At 38.5% G+C, this 17576-nt stretch overlaps 1 protein-coding gene across 11 annotated transcripts in view; it reads left to right on the top strand.

Annotated features, from left to right (window-relative positions):
* Window positions 1–17576, top strand: part of LOC112670194 (ankyrin repeat domain-containing protein 26-like) — a 212535-nt gene that overhangs the window by 171645 nt on the left and 23314 nt on the right. For 6 of the 11 annotated variants that reach the window (XM_049101118.1, XM_049101117.1, XM_049101116.1 and 3 more), the window contains 5 exons: window positions 1231–1377; window positions 5279–5349; window positions 5866–5959; window positions 9480–9592; window positions 17402–17519. In XM_049101118.1, coding sequence (XP_048957075.1) covers window positions 1231–1377; window positions 5279–5349; window positions 5866–5959; window positions 9480–9592; window positions 17402–17519 — 543 coding nt within the window. Of the gene's footprint in view, window positions 1–1211; window positions 1378–5278; window positions 5350–5865; window positions 5960–9479; window positions 9593–13919; window positions 14024–17401; window positions 17520–17576 lie in introns of those variants that run through there. The other 5 variants (XM_049101121.1, XM_049101122.1, XR_007405833.1 and 2 more) reach the window with 4 other exon arrangements.

The following is a 17576-nucleotide window of genomic DNA, read 5'->3' as shown; positions in this document are numbered from 1 at the left end:
AGCATACTTTTATTTTTATTTATGCAAATTTAAATGTTTAGTCTCAAATCATCTATTCTTGTGACCTTTTAACTCTTTGAAGGCATCTACTTTTCACTAAATCATAATTTGGGATAACTGGTGACTTAGCAAAACTGTGTTTGATTTCATCTTCCCACTACAGTTTATAATTTAAGCATTTTTCAAATAATTTGCTCATTTCAAAACTCAAGTAACTACCATTTGGGATTAAAATTTTCCAATAGAATTGTACCTTTGTGATTTATTAATTTGGCACTGGATCTCCATTTTCAGGCTACTGAGGGAGGGGTTGCAGGATTCTTGTATAGCAGGAGTGGAGTGAGCATGAACAGGGGAGAGAGCTCTAGGAGCTCTGAGGCCAGGAGGGAGGCAGAAGCCAGGTTATCTAGGGGGCTTGAGGGCCATTAGTATGACTTCACTTTTGTTCTGAGATAGTAACCTATTGGAAGGATTTGAGCAGAGGATTGAGTATGTGAAGAACTTGGAAGTTAATTTTAGCCTCTAATAAAAAAAAAAGAGAGAAAACGTTTCATTAATGTAGAATTTACCACTGCTAGTCTCACCTGTATAATACCCATTTCTTTTTGAGACTTCAGCAGGCTGGGAAGCTTTGCAAATTCATCAACAAGGAATGGAGAGTGGGGCTGAAATAATTATCTAAGTAACATAATACTGACTAGGCAGGAGGATAACACTTTTTGTGTCTTTAAGTGAATTCAGTTAACAGCAGTGTGTACATTCTAGGAATAGAAGGTGAGTTGAGCTATTAGAAATGACAAATACCCACCATTTGCTTCAACGTGGGTGGAACTGGAGGGTATTATGCTGAGTGAAATAAGTCAGTCGGAGAAGGACAAACATTATATGTTCTCATTCATTTGGGGAATATAAATAATAGTGAAAGGGAATATAAGGGAAGGGAGAAGAAATGTGTGGGAAATATCAGAAAGGGAGACAGAACGTAAAGACTGCTAACTCTGGGAAACCAACTAGGGGTGGTAGAAGGGGAGGAGGGCGGGGGGTGGGAGTGAATGGGTGACGGGCACTGGGGGTTATTCTGTATGTTAGTAAATTGAACACCAATAAAAAATAAATTTAAAAAAAAAGGTGAGTTGATGTATGTGGTGGTAAAGTACATATGTTAGAATTCTATATTATTAACATAATAATAGGATGATTTCTAAAATCAGTAACAGAAGGTCTTCTTAGGTCGTTATGAGAGAACAACAAGAACTTTCCAATACCCTAAAAGAGCAATCAATGTCACAGGCTTCATTGGAGTTACCACATTATTATACTAAGTTAGAAGATGAGATACAGGATTTAAAGAAAACAGGCAATCAAATCAAAAGTCAGGTATGTATTACATATAACATGTCAACAGTTCATCTGTAGCTGGTTAAATAATACAAAGTGTTTTAGGATGCTGATTTCCATGGACCACTTTCTTTTGTATTTGCATTTCAATTTATCATAATTTTAGTGTCTTCATCATGCACCTATTTATTAAATTCTGACTTTTCATTCTGCCATCTGTGTTACATGTTTTTTCTTATAGCATTTACCCATTCACAGAAATGGAGGGATTTTTTCCTGCTATACAATTTTATTTAAAGATTTATTTATTTATTTGAGAGACAGAGAGAGAATGCATGTCCATGCACACTCATGAGTAGGGGGAGGGGCACAGGGAGAGAGAGAGAATTTCCAGGAGATTCCCTGCTGAGTACAGAGCCCAGCCCCATGCCAGCTTAATCCCACCACCAATGAGATCATGACCTGAGCTGAAATCATGAGTTGGACGCTTCAACCAGCTGAGCCACCCAAATGCCCTAAACAATGTTTTTTAATGAGATCTCTATTACCATGATGAGGTGAGTTAGATAAAATCAGAAGATACGGTTTAGTAGAATGTTTCAGAAAATTGTCTTATTTCTCATCCTCACTTTTATTGATGGATATAGACTCTGTACTGATTTCAGGAAAACTTGTAAAGAAAGGTTACGACTAGTGGAACTGAGGCGTTTCCTTTATTTTCTTTTCCTTTTATATATTTATTTATAAATATTATAAAATATTTACATTTTTAATATTTTTTAAAGATTTATTTATTTATTTATTCAGAGAGAGAGAGGCAGAGACACAGGCAGAGGGAGAAGCAGGCTCCATGCAGGCAGCCGGACGTGGGACTCAATCCCGGGTCCCCAGGATCACACCCCGGACAGCAGGCGGTGCCAAACCGCTGCGCCACTGGGGCTGCCCCATTTTTAATTCTTATATATTAAAAATGCATGGAAATATTCAGATGATGTATATACAGCCAAAAGAGAGAATTAAGAAAATAATCTAGGTCCTGCCATTGGCTCTTTTTAAAAGGTTTATTGAGCTATAAATACACCTACCGTACAGTTGACCCATTTAACATGTGTAGTTGTCGCTGAATCTATTTATAGGGTTTTGCAACTATCACTGCCATCAGATAGAACATTTTTATCACCCTGAAAAAAAACCCTTAGCTGTTGCCCCTGATCTCCAGCAACCAGGAATCGACTTCTAGTCTCCATAGAGTTGCCTATTGTGAATGTTTCATATAAAGGGAGTCACACAGTGTGTGGTCCTTTGTGACTCGCTTCTTTCACTTCCTGTTTCCAGGGTTCACCTGTGTTCTAGCATATGTCAGTGCTTCATTTCTTTTTCTGGTCAGACAGCCCTCCATTGTGGGCTAAAGCCCTTTTCATTCATCATTTAATGCACCTTCGGGTTATTTCCACTTTGTGGCCCATAATAATGCTGCTGTGTACATTGATTTAGTTGTTGTCTGGACATCTGTTTGTATTTCCCTGCCATCAGATTTTATCCTTTAAGTTAATTGGGGTGATTTTACCATCTCTCAGCCTTTTTTTTTTTTTTTTTTTTTTTACTCATTCTACCCTTTCTTTTTAGTTTCCCTTCCTCTTGCCTAATCCTACACTATTGAGACCTGGCTCATTGTCTCTCATTCTCCATGAGGCTTTCTCTGATTATTCTAAGTCCCCCTGAACTTACTTTCTTCACCCGTATCCTCTGGTCTTTGCAGACCAGTTTAGTCCTTTATTTTACATTGTTTTTATTTTTTTCATGAGCGATAATTCTGTCTTCCTATGTACAAATGTATCTAAGAGGGAATATACTTTATGTGTATGGTACCTATCCTTGCATAAATTTGAGAATATCTTAACAGTTTTTAGGATAAAATTAAGTACTTTGTACCATAGCAGTAATTTCTGATCGAAACACATTGACATAACAAAGCTGTATTCTAAATGTATTTTAAGCAGTTAAGTGTAAAACTGAAAGCATTTAAGCTGATCGGGCAAAGTGTTCAATCGGATGCTGGTTTTTCTGATTATGGCAAAACAGTCTAAATATGCCTGCCTTCATTGTGCAACCAGAACTGAGATTTACAGAGTTCCAGCTCTTTACCAATTATAAAGCTCTGAGGACAGGTTTTTAATTTTTTTTTTAAGTTTATTTATTTATATAATCATTACGTCTATTGTGGGGCTTGAACAGGACCTGAAGGTTAACAGCTGGATGTTCTTTTAACTGAGCCAGCCAGGTGCCCCTGGGGGCAGCTTTTCTGATATGCCACACCACAGAGCCTTACTTAATCTCTACTCATCAGAGTGCTTGCTAAAGCCCTCTAACAAAAACAGTTGCTAAGATGAACAATATGAACGTGAAATGATTTGGGAACATTGGTTTAGCAAGAGTCCATTATTTCCACGTCAGTGGCTTTACCTTGCCTCTGATGGTCATGTAAGTTATCACTCAGTGTAGGAGTTACTGTTTGCACTGTAGTCCATGAGCATTGTCCACTGAGTAGTATAGAGAGGAGGTAAATTAAAATTATCATAAGTGGAGGAAAGTACCATTGGCTAGTGGAATTTGTGAAACTTTTTTCTTAAGATTTAAAAAAAAATTTTTTTAACTTTTGTTTATTTACTCATGAGAGACAGAGAGAGAGAGAGGCAGAGACATGAGCAGAGAGAGAAGTAGGCTCCATGCAGGAAGCCTGATGCAGGACTTGATCCCAGGACTCTAGGATCAAGCCCTGAGCCAAAGGCAGATGCCCAACCGCTGAGCCACCCAGGCATCCCTTCTTTTAATATTTTATTTGCGAGAGAGGAGAGGAGAGGAGAGGAGAGGAGAGGAGAGGAGAAAGAACATGAGTGCACAAGCAGGGGGAGGGGCAGAGAGAAAGGGAGAAGCAGGCTCCCTGCTGAGCAGGGAACCTGATATTGGGGGTCTCAATCCCAGGACCCCAAAATCATGATCTGAGCCCACAGCAGATGCCTAACTGACTGAGACACTGAGGCACCTGTAGTGAAAGTGTTTTGAAGTCCTGAGGCTATATCCTGGGCCTTATGCTCCCCATTTGCTACCGCTTTCAGTGGTATGAAGAATGGTTTCAATATAACTTGTATAAGAGATCACTTCCATTGGCCTGCCGTCTGCCTAAAATATCAAATATCATTAGAACATAAAACACAGCAACAATAATAATTCTAATTGCAGACACTTAGAATTTGGTATATGCCACATACTCTTCTAAGTAGTTTATGTATATTCCCTAATTTAAACTTCCGGCTATCACAGTGAGGTAGATACTATTATTAACTTCATTTTACACATGAAGAAACTGAGACTCAGAAATTTGAAGTAATTTTTCAAGGTCAAACAGCTAATGCCCAGGGGAGTTGGGAATTCAGATCCAGGCATTCTGGTTCCTACAGAGATCCTGCCTCTGAAGCTGTTACTTGAAATATCTGATTGTCCCTGAAAGCAGCATGTTGACTTGTATAATCACTGGAATGCCCATGGTGATTTGTAAATGTGAATATTTAAAATTATAATTGATGTGGTGCTTGGAATAGAAAACTAGAAAAGTTTACCATAAGGTAATTTCCCGTTTTTCCTCCTTTGAACAATATGTAAATTTGTATGTGTACCTGATAAAATATAATTTAAAAACGTTAGAATGTTGTTTTTTTAATACTAGAACAGTGGTCAGAAAGCTTTTCTGTCAGGGGATTGTAAATATTTTGGACTTTGCAAGTCATAGGTCACTATTGTAACAGTATAATTCTGGGGTAGCCTTAAATCAGTATGTAGAGGAAAATGTGGCTGTGTCCAGTGACATTGTATTTACAAAAACAGATGGTGGTGGTTTTGTACTAGATTGTCAGTAGTTAAAAGTATTCCTTTTCCATTTTAGGTACAAGAAGTAGAGGATCAACATGCAAAGATTTTAAGATGTACTGAGAAGTCGGGAGATCACCAGAAAAAGTACAATTTTTTTTAAGATTTTATTTATTCGTGAGAGACACAGAGAGAGGCAGAGACATAGGCAGAGGGAGAAGCAGCCTCTCTACAGGAAGCCTGATGCAGAACTCGATTCTGGGACTCCAGAATCATGCCTTGATCCAAAGGGAGACGCTCAACCACTGAGTCACCCAGGCGTTCTGCAACAGTACAATTGAAAGCAGCACAGAAAATAACTTGAGTATTTATAAAGCAGATAAGTAGTATAGTATGAGAAATATATCCATTATGATAAATACATCATTGTTTAGCTGGGTAAAAATATCAGCTTTGTGGGATTTTGAAATGCATAATTTTTGCTTACGATCTTTAAATTTTGTACATTAACCCCAAAACACAACCAGAAAAATGGCACAGTTGCCAAATCTACTTTTTAAATTTTTAAGAATTTATGCAAGACCTTTAGATGTTTGATTAGAAATTATGTGGTATGGTTAAAATTTGTGTCTGAGAATAAATATTTTAAAATATGCATTTTAGGATTGAAGTTGAAAATGCCACGTTAAAAGTTACAATCAAGGAGCAAGCAGGCCAAATTGAACAGCTTCAGAAAGACCCGTTACGTTCAAGTTCGGTAAGTCAGTCTCTTAATTTCTGTCCTAAGAAGAAGGAATTTTTATATCTCTAGTAGTACTGTATAGGAACATTTTGGATAATATGAAAATTCTCACTCATAAAAATATTTATTATATTCATATGGTTGCTATTTAACTACTCTTGGTATAATTCCTCTTTATAGATAAAGTTGACTGAATGCATAAATTAATCATTTTTGTAGTAAGATTTTAATAAAAAGGATTGTGATAGCCTAAGCAAAGCACTATTTTATATATATCACATTTTGTGTATCTGTCAATGATCATTTGGGTTTTTCTACCTCTTAGCTGTTGTTGGTAATATTGGTATACTAATGTCTGAATCCCTGCTAATATTTTTCAATATGTTTAAAATTCCCCAAACTTTGAGTAATAATTTGATCTTGAATGCTGACTTTCTCTTGTAATCTAAACCCTTCACTGAGATTTTGAGAATGAATTACTTTACTAATAATTTGTAGTGATTTGTAATTACAAATTGGTAATGTGTTGTCTTCGTTAAGAATGACTACGAGGTGGATCCCTGGGTGGCTCAGTGGTTTGGTGCCTGCCTTGGGCCCAGGGCATGATCCTGCAGTCCCCTGATTGAGTCTCACATGGGGCTCCCTGCATGGAGCCTGCTCCTCCTCTGCATGTGTCTCTGCCTGTGTGTGTGTGTGTGTGTGTGTGTGTGTGTGTGTGTCTCATAAATAAATAAATACAATCTTAGAAAAAAGTAGAATGACTACTAGGTAATTATGCAAACATTTTTCTCAAAGGGATGTAGTTTTCTCCTTGTTGGATTTTGTAAAGAAAAAGAGATGCCAGTGAAAAAGTAGAAATGACTGCTCTGTCAGGGCCTTATAGAGTAACCTAGTGCTCGTAGCATTCATTGCAAGTTCAGAAACGAATGTTTTTCTATTACCTTGAGTTAATCATACTTTCAGAGATTTAACAGTCCAATCTCAGAAAAGATTAATGTGCAATCCAGGACTCCAGTTTATTGATGGGTAGTGAAAACTATATAACCATTTACAAGCAGTACAGGATTATCATGCCATTCATACCGTCCTTTGTAGGAGTGGCTACCAATGATTTAAGATGAGAAGATTGCTTTGGGACTTCTAAGTTGGAACTATGAGGTAGATGGACCTACAACTAGTTTCTTTCAGTGACAAAAGTTAGGTACATGCAAATTTCATTAAACAATCATACCTATCTGGGGAACTAGCACATTCTGTTGACTGGTCCTTTCTGTGGCCAAAGAAACATCGAAAAAAACTTTTTTTCCTGACTTCATATAAAACTGCTCAAGTTGTTTTACTGTACTTTTCATGCAGTTAACTTGACAACATGTTGATAAGGAGTCTTATCGCTGACTGAGAGTGCCATGAGTTGTCCCCCTACAATATCACACAGGAATCTATTAGGGAAGCCATCACATATTACAGAGTTTGTAAGAATATCCATAGATATTCTGTAGATTCCTACAGAGATGAATTAGGGTTATGGTATAAAATTATTAGCCACTTTAAGCTTACCCTATAAAATAAAAACTTAAATAGCTTTCCAGCAACTTAGTTCATAGCCCTAATTTCTCTAGAAGGTTCTCACCTCATGAATCCCCAGGACAGAGACTACGTCTGTGTAAGATATTTCATGGACACCATTTTGAGGTGAAGAAATCTGGATTGGGAAGGAGAGTTAGCTCTAGCTGACTTAAGCCTCTGAACAAAATAGTCAAGTGTGTGTCTGAAAAGGACTTAGAAGAAGACTTCTGTAAGTTCACATCTCTATGGAATAGGAAAGTACTCAAAAGGAAACAAAGGCAAACCATCCATAATCCAACCCTTGGGAAGAACTTTTGCATTATAAAAGAAAAGCAAGACAAAGTACAGTGGTCAGCATCCTGAGGGTAAGGGTGCCCCCCCACCCCCCGAGATTAAAAAATAATACACTTGGGACGCCCGGGTGGCTCTTGCATTAAGCGTCTGCCTTCAGCTCAGGGCATGATCCTGGAGTCCTGGGATTGAATCCTCCATGAGGCTCCCTGCATGGAGCCTGCTTCTCCCTCTACTTGTCGCTTTGCCTTTCTCTCTCTCTGCCTCTCCCCCCCCCCCCCCCACCCTCTGTACCTCTCATGAATAAATAAATGAATAAATAAAATCTTTAAAAAATAATACACTCAAAGTAATACCAAAAAGAGTCAAGATAAAATGTACAAGATTAGCTGTGTGAGGTGCCTGTGTGGCTTAGTGGGTTAAACGTCTACCTTCGCCTCAGGTCATCATCTCAGGGTCCCAGAATCGACTCCTGCATCAGGCTCCCTCCGCAGCAGGGAGTCTGCTTCTCCCTCTGTCTCTGCTCCTCTCCCCACTCGTGCTCTCTCTCTCAAATACATAAATTAAAAAATATAAAAATAACAGATTAGCTAACTAGAAAGGTAATGCACGTCAGGTAACAGGTACTGAATGTGTGGTTAAAAATATTGTCTGTGAGGAACTAGAAGGAAGATGGAAGCATATACATGACCTCAGTAAACGGGTCAAGGCTGAAAATGTAGAGCATCTGGTTTTGAAGCCTTGGGATTTGGAGAACTCTGAGAGGATGTGAAAAAGAGGAATAGCAAGGGTCCAAGGACTGAATGTCAGCGTTTGCTGTCATTTAGAAATGAAATGGGATTAGAAGAGCAGAGGAAAGATGTGGTCATTGTTTTCAGCTGCTGCTGAGAAATAAAGCAGGATCGGGACTTGTAAAAAAAAAAAAAAAAAAGATCCTTGGTGATCGTCAAAATTTTTTAGTGGAATTCCAGGATTGAAAGTCAGATTTTAGTGTAAAAAAAAGCGATGAAACAATGAATCTGTGGCTGAGATGACACATTAAAGAATGTTCGAGTCCAGTGAAAGGGGAAAAGCAAGATGATCGAAAATGCTGCAAGAGTAAGGAAACGTTTTTATATAATATTGGGAGGCTTAAATTTTATTTAGAGAGAAAAGTGGTTAATAGAAAAGAAGAAATTGAAATCTTGCAGAGAAGGAGAGTATCTCATCCTAAAGTCAGATGATCATCAAAATTATAATGGGGACAGTATGGGAATTTTTCAGACTATCTTAATAAGGTGTGATCTCACAAAACCCAGAGTATCTTAAGATGTTGGTGAGACTGCTTCTAGGACATCTCTAGAAACTCAAATGTAAGTATAGCCACTTTAAAGATTTTTTTCATTAATGCTTGTATTAATGTGGATTAAAACCCTCTGTATTTCCCATAAATTTTGGCAATTTAAATTCTAGAAACAAAAATGATGAAAATATACTCAGTTGAAGCTGTTTTAACAAACATCCTTATTTTTGAGATTTCTTGTCATTGACATTTGGCTCATAATCTACATTTTATATGTATTTTATAAACCTGTCTAAACACATATTACTCATGGATTCATGAGAAATAGCATTTTATAAAAGAAGAAGGAGTCTTTCGATTTTTGAAACTAATGTTCTTAAAAAATTGTTTCCAAAGTGTGGTGATGAAAAGGAAAACCTAAAGAAATGTATGGAGTTGAAACAGTCTTTGCCGTTCAGGTTGGATCAAGAAGCGAAGAAAAATGAGGAATTAGAAAAAGAGAATACTGGGTAAGACTAATATTTCACATAACTTTAACCATTAATTAGCTAATTTACCTGTAATTGTACTTTATAAAAACCTAAATAGAAATTCTTGCCAAAATACTACATTTACTCTTCAGTGATTCCTTAAATAATAACAACAATGCCTTTGACATATGTTGTCAACTGCGCTTTTCATTGTCCACCTTGAATTATGTCTGCAAGATATCTTTGTTCTTAGGTAATCTTTCCTTTTAATAGTGTTCTTTTCTTAGAGCAGATATCCTAATCTCTATAAATGTATCTGTGTCATTATGTAATAACATTAAAAGTTACCTTGGTTTTGCATGTATTTCTTTTTATTTATATTATTTACTTGAAATTCAAATTAACTTATAGTGTAATATTAGTTTCAGAGGTCGAGTTCAGTGATTCATCACTCTTATGCAACACCCAGTGCTCATGCCACCACGTGCCCTCCTTAATCCTCATCAGCCAGTTACCCCATCCCCCACAATCCCTTCTCCTCCAGCAACCCAGTTTGTTTTCTAGTATTGAGTGACTTATGGTTTGTGTCCCTTTCTGATTTCGTCTTGTTTTACTTTTCCTTCCCTTCCCCTATGCTACTCTGTTTTGTTTCTTAAATTCCACATATGCGTGAAATCATATGATAATTTTCTTTCTCCAATTGACATATTTTGCTTAACATTATCCCCTCTGGTTCCATCACATCATTGCAAATGGCAAGATTTCATTTTTCTTTTTTATAAATATTATTTATTTATTCATGAGGGGCACGCGTGCGCACACGCGCGCACACACACACACACACACACACACACACACAGTGAGAGATAGAGAGGCAGAGACCTAGGCAAGAGGGAGGAGAAGCAGGCTCAATGCAGAGGGCCCGATGTGGAACTCGATCCCGGGATCATGCCCTGAGCCAAAGGCCAACTCTCAGCCACTGAGCCACCCAGGGGTCCCAAGATTTCACTGTTTATTGGCTGAGTAATATTCTGTTCTCTCTCCCCCTCCCTCGCTCTCTATCTAATAAATAAATATGATTATTTATATCTATATCATGTCTTCTTTATACATACCTCTTTCAAAGAACATTGTATCTCCTAGTTTGGCTATTGAGGATATTACTGCTATAAACATACAGGTGCAGGTGCCCCTTTGGATGCCGACCAAAATGATCTTTGGGATTCATACCTTCTAGTGCAATTGCTGGGTTTTACATAGGTAGCTCCTTTTTCAACTCTTTGAGGAACTCTGGTACTGATTTCCAGAGTGGGTGCACCAGGTTGCATTCCCACCAACATCATAAGAGGATCCCCCTTTCTCTGCATTCCCGCCAACATCTGTCATTTTCAGACTTGATAATTTTAGCCATCATGAAAGGCGTGAGGGGGAAAAACTCAATGTGATTTTGACTTGTGTTTCTCTGATGCCAACTGATGTTGAGCATGTTTTCCTATGTCTGCTGGCCATCTGTATGTCTTCTTTGGAGACATGTCCTTTCATTTCTTCTGCCCACTTCTTCATTGGATTATCTTTCTTTGGGTGTTGACTTTGATTAGCTCTTTATAGACTTTGCATACCAGCCTTTTATCTGATAAGGCATTTGCAAATACCTTCTCCCATCCTGTCAGTTGTCTTTTGGTTTTGTCAACTGTTTCCTTGCTGTGCAAAAGCATTTTATCTTGATGAAGTCCCAGTAGGTCATTTTGGCATCTGGTGACATGTCTAGCAAGAAGTTGCGGCAGCCGAGGTCACAGAGGTTGCTGGCTGTGTTCTCCTCTAGGATTTTGATGGATTCCTGTCTCACCTTTGGGTGTTTCATCCATTGTGAGTCTATTTTTGTATATGGTGTAAGAAAATGGTCCAGTTTTATTCTTCTACATGTGGTGGTCTGATTTTCCCACGCCATTTGTTGAAGAGACTGTTTTCTCTCCATTAGATATTCTTTTGAGTATTGTTGAAGATGAGTGGACCATAGAGTTGAGGGTCCAAATCCACTTCTGGGTTTTGTCTTCTGGTCCATTGATTGACATGCCTGCTTTTGTGCCAGGACCATACTGTCCTGTTGATCACAGCTTTGCAATAGAGCTTGAAGACCGGCTTGTAATGCCACCAGCTTTGGCTACCTTTTTCAACATACCTTTGGCTCTTCGGGGTCTTCTATGGTTCCAAACAAATTTTAGTATTATTTACTCCAGCTGTGTGAAAAGAAGTTGGGGGCAGCCCAGGTGGCTCAGCGGTATAGCACTGCCTTCAGCCCAGGGCGTGATCCTGGAGACCTGGGATCGAGTGCCACGTTGGGCTCCCTGCATGGAGCCTGCTTCTCCCTCTACCTGTGTCTCTGCCTCTGTGTGTGTGTGTGTGTGTGTGTGTGTGTGTGTTTCTAATGAATAAATAAATTAAAACTCTTTTTAAAAAAAAAAGAGAAGAAAAGAAGTTGGTAGTATTTTGATAGAGATTGCATTGAATGTAGAGATTGCTCGAGCTAGCATAGACATTTTAACAATATTTGTTCTTCAACCACAAACATGGAATGATGTCAGTTCTTTATGTCTTTCTCAATTTCTTTCCAGAATGTCCTATCGTCTGCAGATCCCTTGTCTCTTTGCATAGGTTTATTCCGAGGTATCTTATGGAGTTTGGTGCAACGGTACATGGAATGGACTCCTCAGTTTCTCTTTCTTCCGTCTCATTGTTAGTGTATAGAAATGCAACTGATTACTGTGCATGGATTTCATATCCTGCTGCTTTGCGCAATTCCTCTATGAGTCCTAGCAATGTTGGGGTGGAGTCTTTGGGGTTTTCCACATACGATATCATGTCCTCTGCGAAAAGTGAGGGTTTGGCTTCTTTCTTGATTCAGATGGCTTTTTATTTCTTTTTGTTGTCTAATTGCTGAGGCTATGTCGAACAACACGGGTGAGAGTGGACCTCCCTGTCGTGTTCCTGACCTTAGCGGCAAAGCTCTCAGTTTTTCCCCATTAAGAATGAGACTGGGTGTGGGCTTATCATAGAGGCTTTTATGATTTTGAGATGTGTTCCCTTCCTCCCTGCACTGCGAAGGGTATTGACCAAGAAAGGATGCTGCGCTTTGTCAAGTGCTTTTTCTGCCATCTGCTAAGAGGATCCTGTGGTTCTTGTCCTTTCTTTGATTACTGTAGTGTATCACATTGATTCATCTGCAGATGTTGAATGACCCTCACAGCCCAGGCATAAATCCCACTTGGACATGGTGAATAATCCTTTAATGTATTGTTGAATCCTCCCAGCTAGGGTCTTGGTGAGAATTTTGGCATCCATGTTCATCAGGGATATTGGACTGTAATTCTCCTTTTGGGTGGGGTCTTGGTCTGGTTTGGGGATCAGGGTAATGCTGGCCTCACAGAGAAAGTTGGAAAGTTTCCCTTCCATTTCTATTGCTTATAAACTGCTTCAGAAGAATAGGTGAATTCTTCCTGGAATGTGTGGTGGAGTTCTCCTGGGAAGCCACCCGGTCCTGGACTCTTGTTTGTTGGCAGATTTTTGATGACTGCTTCCATTTCCTTGCTGGTTATGGGTCTGTTCAAGTTTTCTGTGTCTTCCCGTTTCAGTTTTGATAGGAAGGGATCCATTTCTTCCAGATTGCCTAGTTTGTTGGCATGTAGTTGCTCAGAATGTGTTCTTATAGTTGTTTGTATTTCTCTGGTGCTGGTCGTGATCTGTCTTCTTTCATTCACGATCTTATTTCTTTGGGTCCGTTCTCTTCTTGAAAAGTCTGGCCAGCGGTTTATCGATCTCATTAATTCTGTCAGAGAACCAGCTCCTGATTTCATTGATCTGTTCTACTGTTCCTTTGGTTTCTATTTCATTGATTTCTGCTCTGATCTTTAGGAATTCTCTTCTCCTGCTGGTTTTAGGCTTTAATCTTCTGTTCTTTTCCAGCTCCTTTAGGTGTAGGGTTAGGTTGTGTACTTAGGACCTTTCTCGTTTCTTGAGAAAGGCTTGTATTGCTATATACTTCCCTCTTCCCATATATATACTTCGATGACCTTTGCTGCATCCCAGATGTTTTGAGCAGTTGTGTTTCCGTTTTCGTTTGTTTCTATGAGGTTTTTAAGATTGTGCTTTAATTCCCTGGTTTGATTCTTTAACCTCCGTGTATTTGAATTCTTTCCAAATTTCCTCTTGTGATCAAGTTCCAGTTTCAAAGCATTGTGGTCTGAAAGTATGCAGGGAATGATCCCAATCTTTTGGTATCAGTTGAGACCTCACTTATGACCCAGTACGTGATCTAGTGTGGAACATGTTCCATGTGCACCCGAGAAGAATGTGTATTCTGTTGTCGTAGGATGGAATGCTCTGAAGATATCTGTGAAGTCCATTTTGTGCAGTGTGTCATTCAAAGCCCTTGTGCCCTCGTGGATCTTCTGCTTAGAGGATCTGGCCGTTACAGTTATGGTTGGTGTGTTAAAGTGCCTACTATTATTGTATGACTATCAATGTGTTCCTTTAATTTTGTTATTAATTGGTTTATAAGGTGGCCTGTGTGGCTCAGTCGGTTAAGCCCTTGCCTTCGGTCAGGTTATGATCTCAGGGTCCTGGGATCAAGCCCTGATCAGGCTCCCTTTTCAGTGGGGAGTCTGCTGCTCCCTCTCCTGCTTCCCCTGCTTCTGTTCTCTCTCTCTGTCAAATAAATAAATAAATGAAATCTTTTTTTTTTTTAATTTTTTAAATTTATTTGTGATAGTCACAGAGAGAGAGAGAGAGAGAATGAGAGAGGCAGAGGGAGAAGCAGGCTTTATGCACCGGGAGCCCGACGTGGGACTCAATCCCAGGTCTCCAGGATCGCGCCCTGGGCCAAAGGCAGGCGCCAAACCGCTGCGCCACCCAGGGATCCCCAAATAAATGAAATCTTAACAAAAAATTGGTTTATGTAGTTGGCTGCTCCCACTTTAGAGGCATTAAAGCTTATAATTGTTCAATTTTCTCTTTGGATAGACCCTTTAATTATGGCATAGTATGTTTCTTCATCTCTTAATGCAGTCTTTGGTTTAAAATCCAACTTGTGTGATATCAAGATTGCCACTCCAGTTTTTTTTAATGTCCTTTAATATGATAAATGGTTTTCCACCCCCTCACCTTCAATCTGGAGTTGTCTTTGTGTCTAAAATCAATCTCTTGCAGGTAGCATATCGATGGATCTTGCTTTTTTTTTTTTTTTTTCCTTTTTTTTTTTGTAATCCACTGTGATACCCTGCGTGTTTTGATTGGGGCATTTGGCTTGTTTACATTCAGAGTAACAATTGAATGATATGAAGGTAGTGCCATTGTATTACGTGTAAAGTCCGTGTTTGGGTGTACTGTGTCTGTTCCTTTCTGGTCTGTGTTATTTTTGGGCTCTCTGTTTGCTTAAAGGTTCCCCTTTACCACTTCCTGCAGGGCTGGTTTAGTGATCACAAATTCTTTTAGTTTCTGTTTGTCCTGGAAGCTTTTTATCTCCCCTTCTATTTTGAATGAGAGCCTTGCTGGATAAAATTCTTGGCTGTAGATTCTTCTCATTGAGCACCCTGAGTATATCATGCCAGCTCTCTCTGGCCTGCTCGGTCTCTTTGGATAGATCTGCTGCCAGTCGAGTATTTCTCTCCTTCTTGGTTCAGGGCCTCTTGTTCCAAGCTGCTTTCAGGATTTTCTCTTTGTGTCTGAAATTTGCAAGCTTTGCTATTCTATGTTGAGATATTGACCTGTTTCTTATTGATTTTGAGGAAGGTTCTCTGTGCCTCCTGGCACTTGAGTGCCTGTTTCTTTCCCCAGATGAGGGAAGATCTCTGCTATAATTTGCTCAAATATGCCTTCTGCCCCCTCCTTCCCCTCTTCCTCTGGGATCCCCATTATTCTAACATTGTTTTGCTGTGTGGTACGACTCATCTCTCAAATCCTCCTGTCATAGTCCAGTGGTTGTTTTTCTCGCTTTTCCTCAGCTTCTTTATTCTCCATTGTTTTGTCTTCTATATCACTACTTGTCTGTTATGCCCCATTTATCCTAGCAGTTAGAACCTTCAATTTTTATTGCATCTCACTAAGATTAGCCTTTTTTAGCTCAACTTGATTAGATATCAGTTGTTTTGTTTCTCCAGAAAGGCATTCTCTCGTGTCCTCTGTGTGTTTTTTAAGCCCAGCTGTTATCTTGATGGTCATTATTCTGAACTCTCGCTCCAGCCTCTTACTTATATCCATGCTGATTAGGTTCCAGGCAGTCAGCACTACCTCTCGTTCTCTTTGTGGCGGTGAGTTTTTCCATCTTGTCATTCTGTCCAGAGAAGAAGAGATGAGTGAGAGAACAGAATAGAAAAATATCGAGAATGACCCCAGAGAAATATATGCTAAACAAATCAGAAGAGACCCGAAACCAAAAAAGGTTTAAAAAGGTGATAATAGAATTAGAGAGCTGAGCAGAGCAGTACACTGGATCCTATGTGTATTTTGGTCTGTTTGATAGGAAATTGCATCTCCAAATTGTTAAGAGGAAACCTCGTATATACACAAAAATAAAATTAAATACAACGAAAGGCTAGAATGTAAGTGTAAAAATGGAAATTAAAAGTCAAAATATAAGAAGGATACTATCAGGCAGTTGAACAGAACCGAGCAATATACCATATCCTAAGTATGTTTTGGTTTGTTAGAGAAATATATCCAAAGGAAAAACAAGCAGGACTTACGTGTATATAGAAATAAATTAAGTATGGTGAAAGAATAGAATGTAACTCTGAAGGTGAAAGTTAAAAAAGACTTGCAGAAAGTGGTCACTTTTCTATTTGTAGAAATGCTGCAATTCTTTCCTTAGATCTCTGGTTGATTTCACAGGTGTTCAGAATGATTTGAAAGCTCTCTGGCTGACTTTCTGGGATCAGACAAAACTATGTTCTCCTCTTGCTCTGCCATCTCTGACTCAAGTGGCTTCACTTTCTTCCTGCAGTTTCTAGTTATAAAATATATCATTCATACAAAAATATATGTCTGACTTAATGAAGAATAAAATGAACAATTTCACTACTCAGATTTTTTAAAAAGTCTTTCCCATGTCTCTGAAGCTCCCACCTGGCTTCCTTTCTGCTTATTTGCTGAGTATTTAAGTTTTGTTCTGATTCGTCAAAACTTTTCTGTCGTTTAACTTTTTTTCTCTCCATTGTTTTGCATCCTTCACTTTCCTAAGAGTGTGCTAGCCAAGGTATTAGATTTTTGTTTAAAACAGTCTCATAGGCCATCACCATACATTATCTCTCTGCTGGTTTCCTTTCTTCTAAAGCTCTGCCTCTTCCTTCTTCCTCTGAACTCAAACTTTAAATATTTTTCTTTCCTGTTTCTCTTTCTGTTTTGAATGGTCTCCTTTGATGTGTTTTGTCTGTATTTTCTTTTCTTCTTGTAAACTGTGGTAGGTGGGTACCAAAATGTATTTTTGCGCCTTTTTAAAACATTAATAGATGGGGATGCTTTTCTTCCTCACCGTGGATTACTAGTCTCTACTACCTAATAATAGATTAATTTTTATATTCACATACTGAAAATAGATATTAATAATAACTTACAAGAACTCTTAATATAGTTCCCCTGATAACTCTTTAACTGCCGTATGTGTCATAAAAATCTTTTTCATATTTTTTTACTTAGCAATATAATTTAGTTGGTATTCTCTCAAACAATGTGAGATTGGAACAAATGAGATATCATAATTATAGATTTGTTTATATGATAGAACATATTATCTATTTAAATAAGTATTAAATATTTCTTCCTAAAGGTCCTGACTTACTCATTCTATACCTTCTGCAGACTTAAGAACATGATGAGGAGGTTAAGTAAATATGAAAATGGAGAGCCTCCTTTCTGTGGAGATATAAAAACCAGTCAAACGGACATGGATACTCAGATTAATATGCTAAAACAGAAGGTAATTTTTAATTACTTTTGGGACTCTAAAATCATTGGGAAATAAATTCCTCTGTGC

This window comes from Canis lupus, chromosome 25 (genome assembly GCF_003254725.2).
Source record: "Canis lupus dingo isolate Sandy chromosome 25, ASM325472v2, whole genome shotgun sequence".
NCBI lineage: Eukaryota > Metazoa > Chordata > Mammalia > Carnivora > Canidae > Canis > Canis lupus.
The sequence above is the reverse complement of the archived record's forward strand: the minus strand, read 5'-3'. Positions and strand labels throughout refer to the sequence as shown.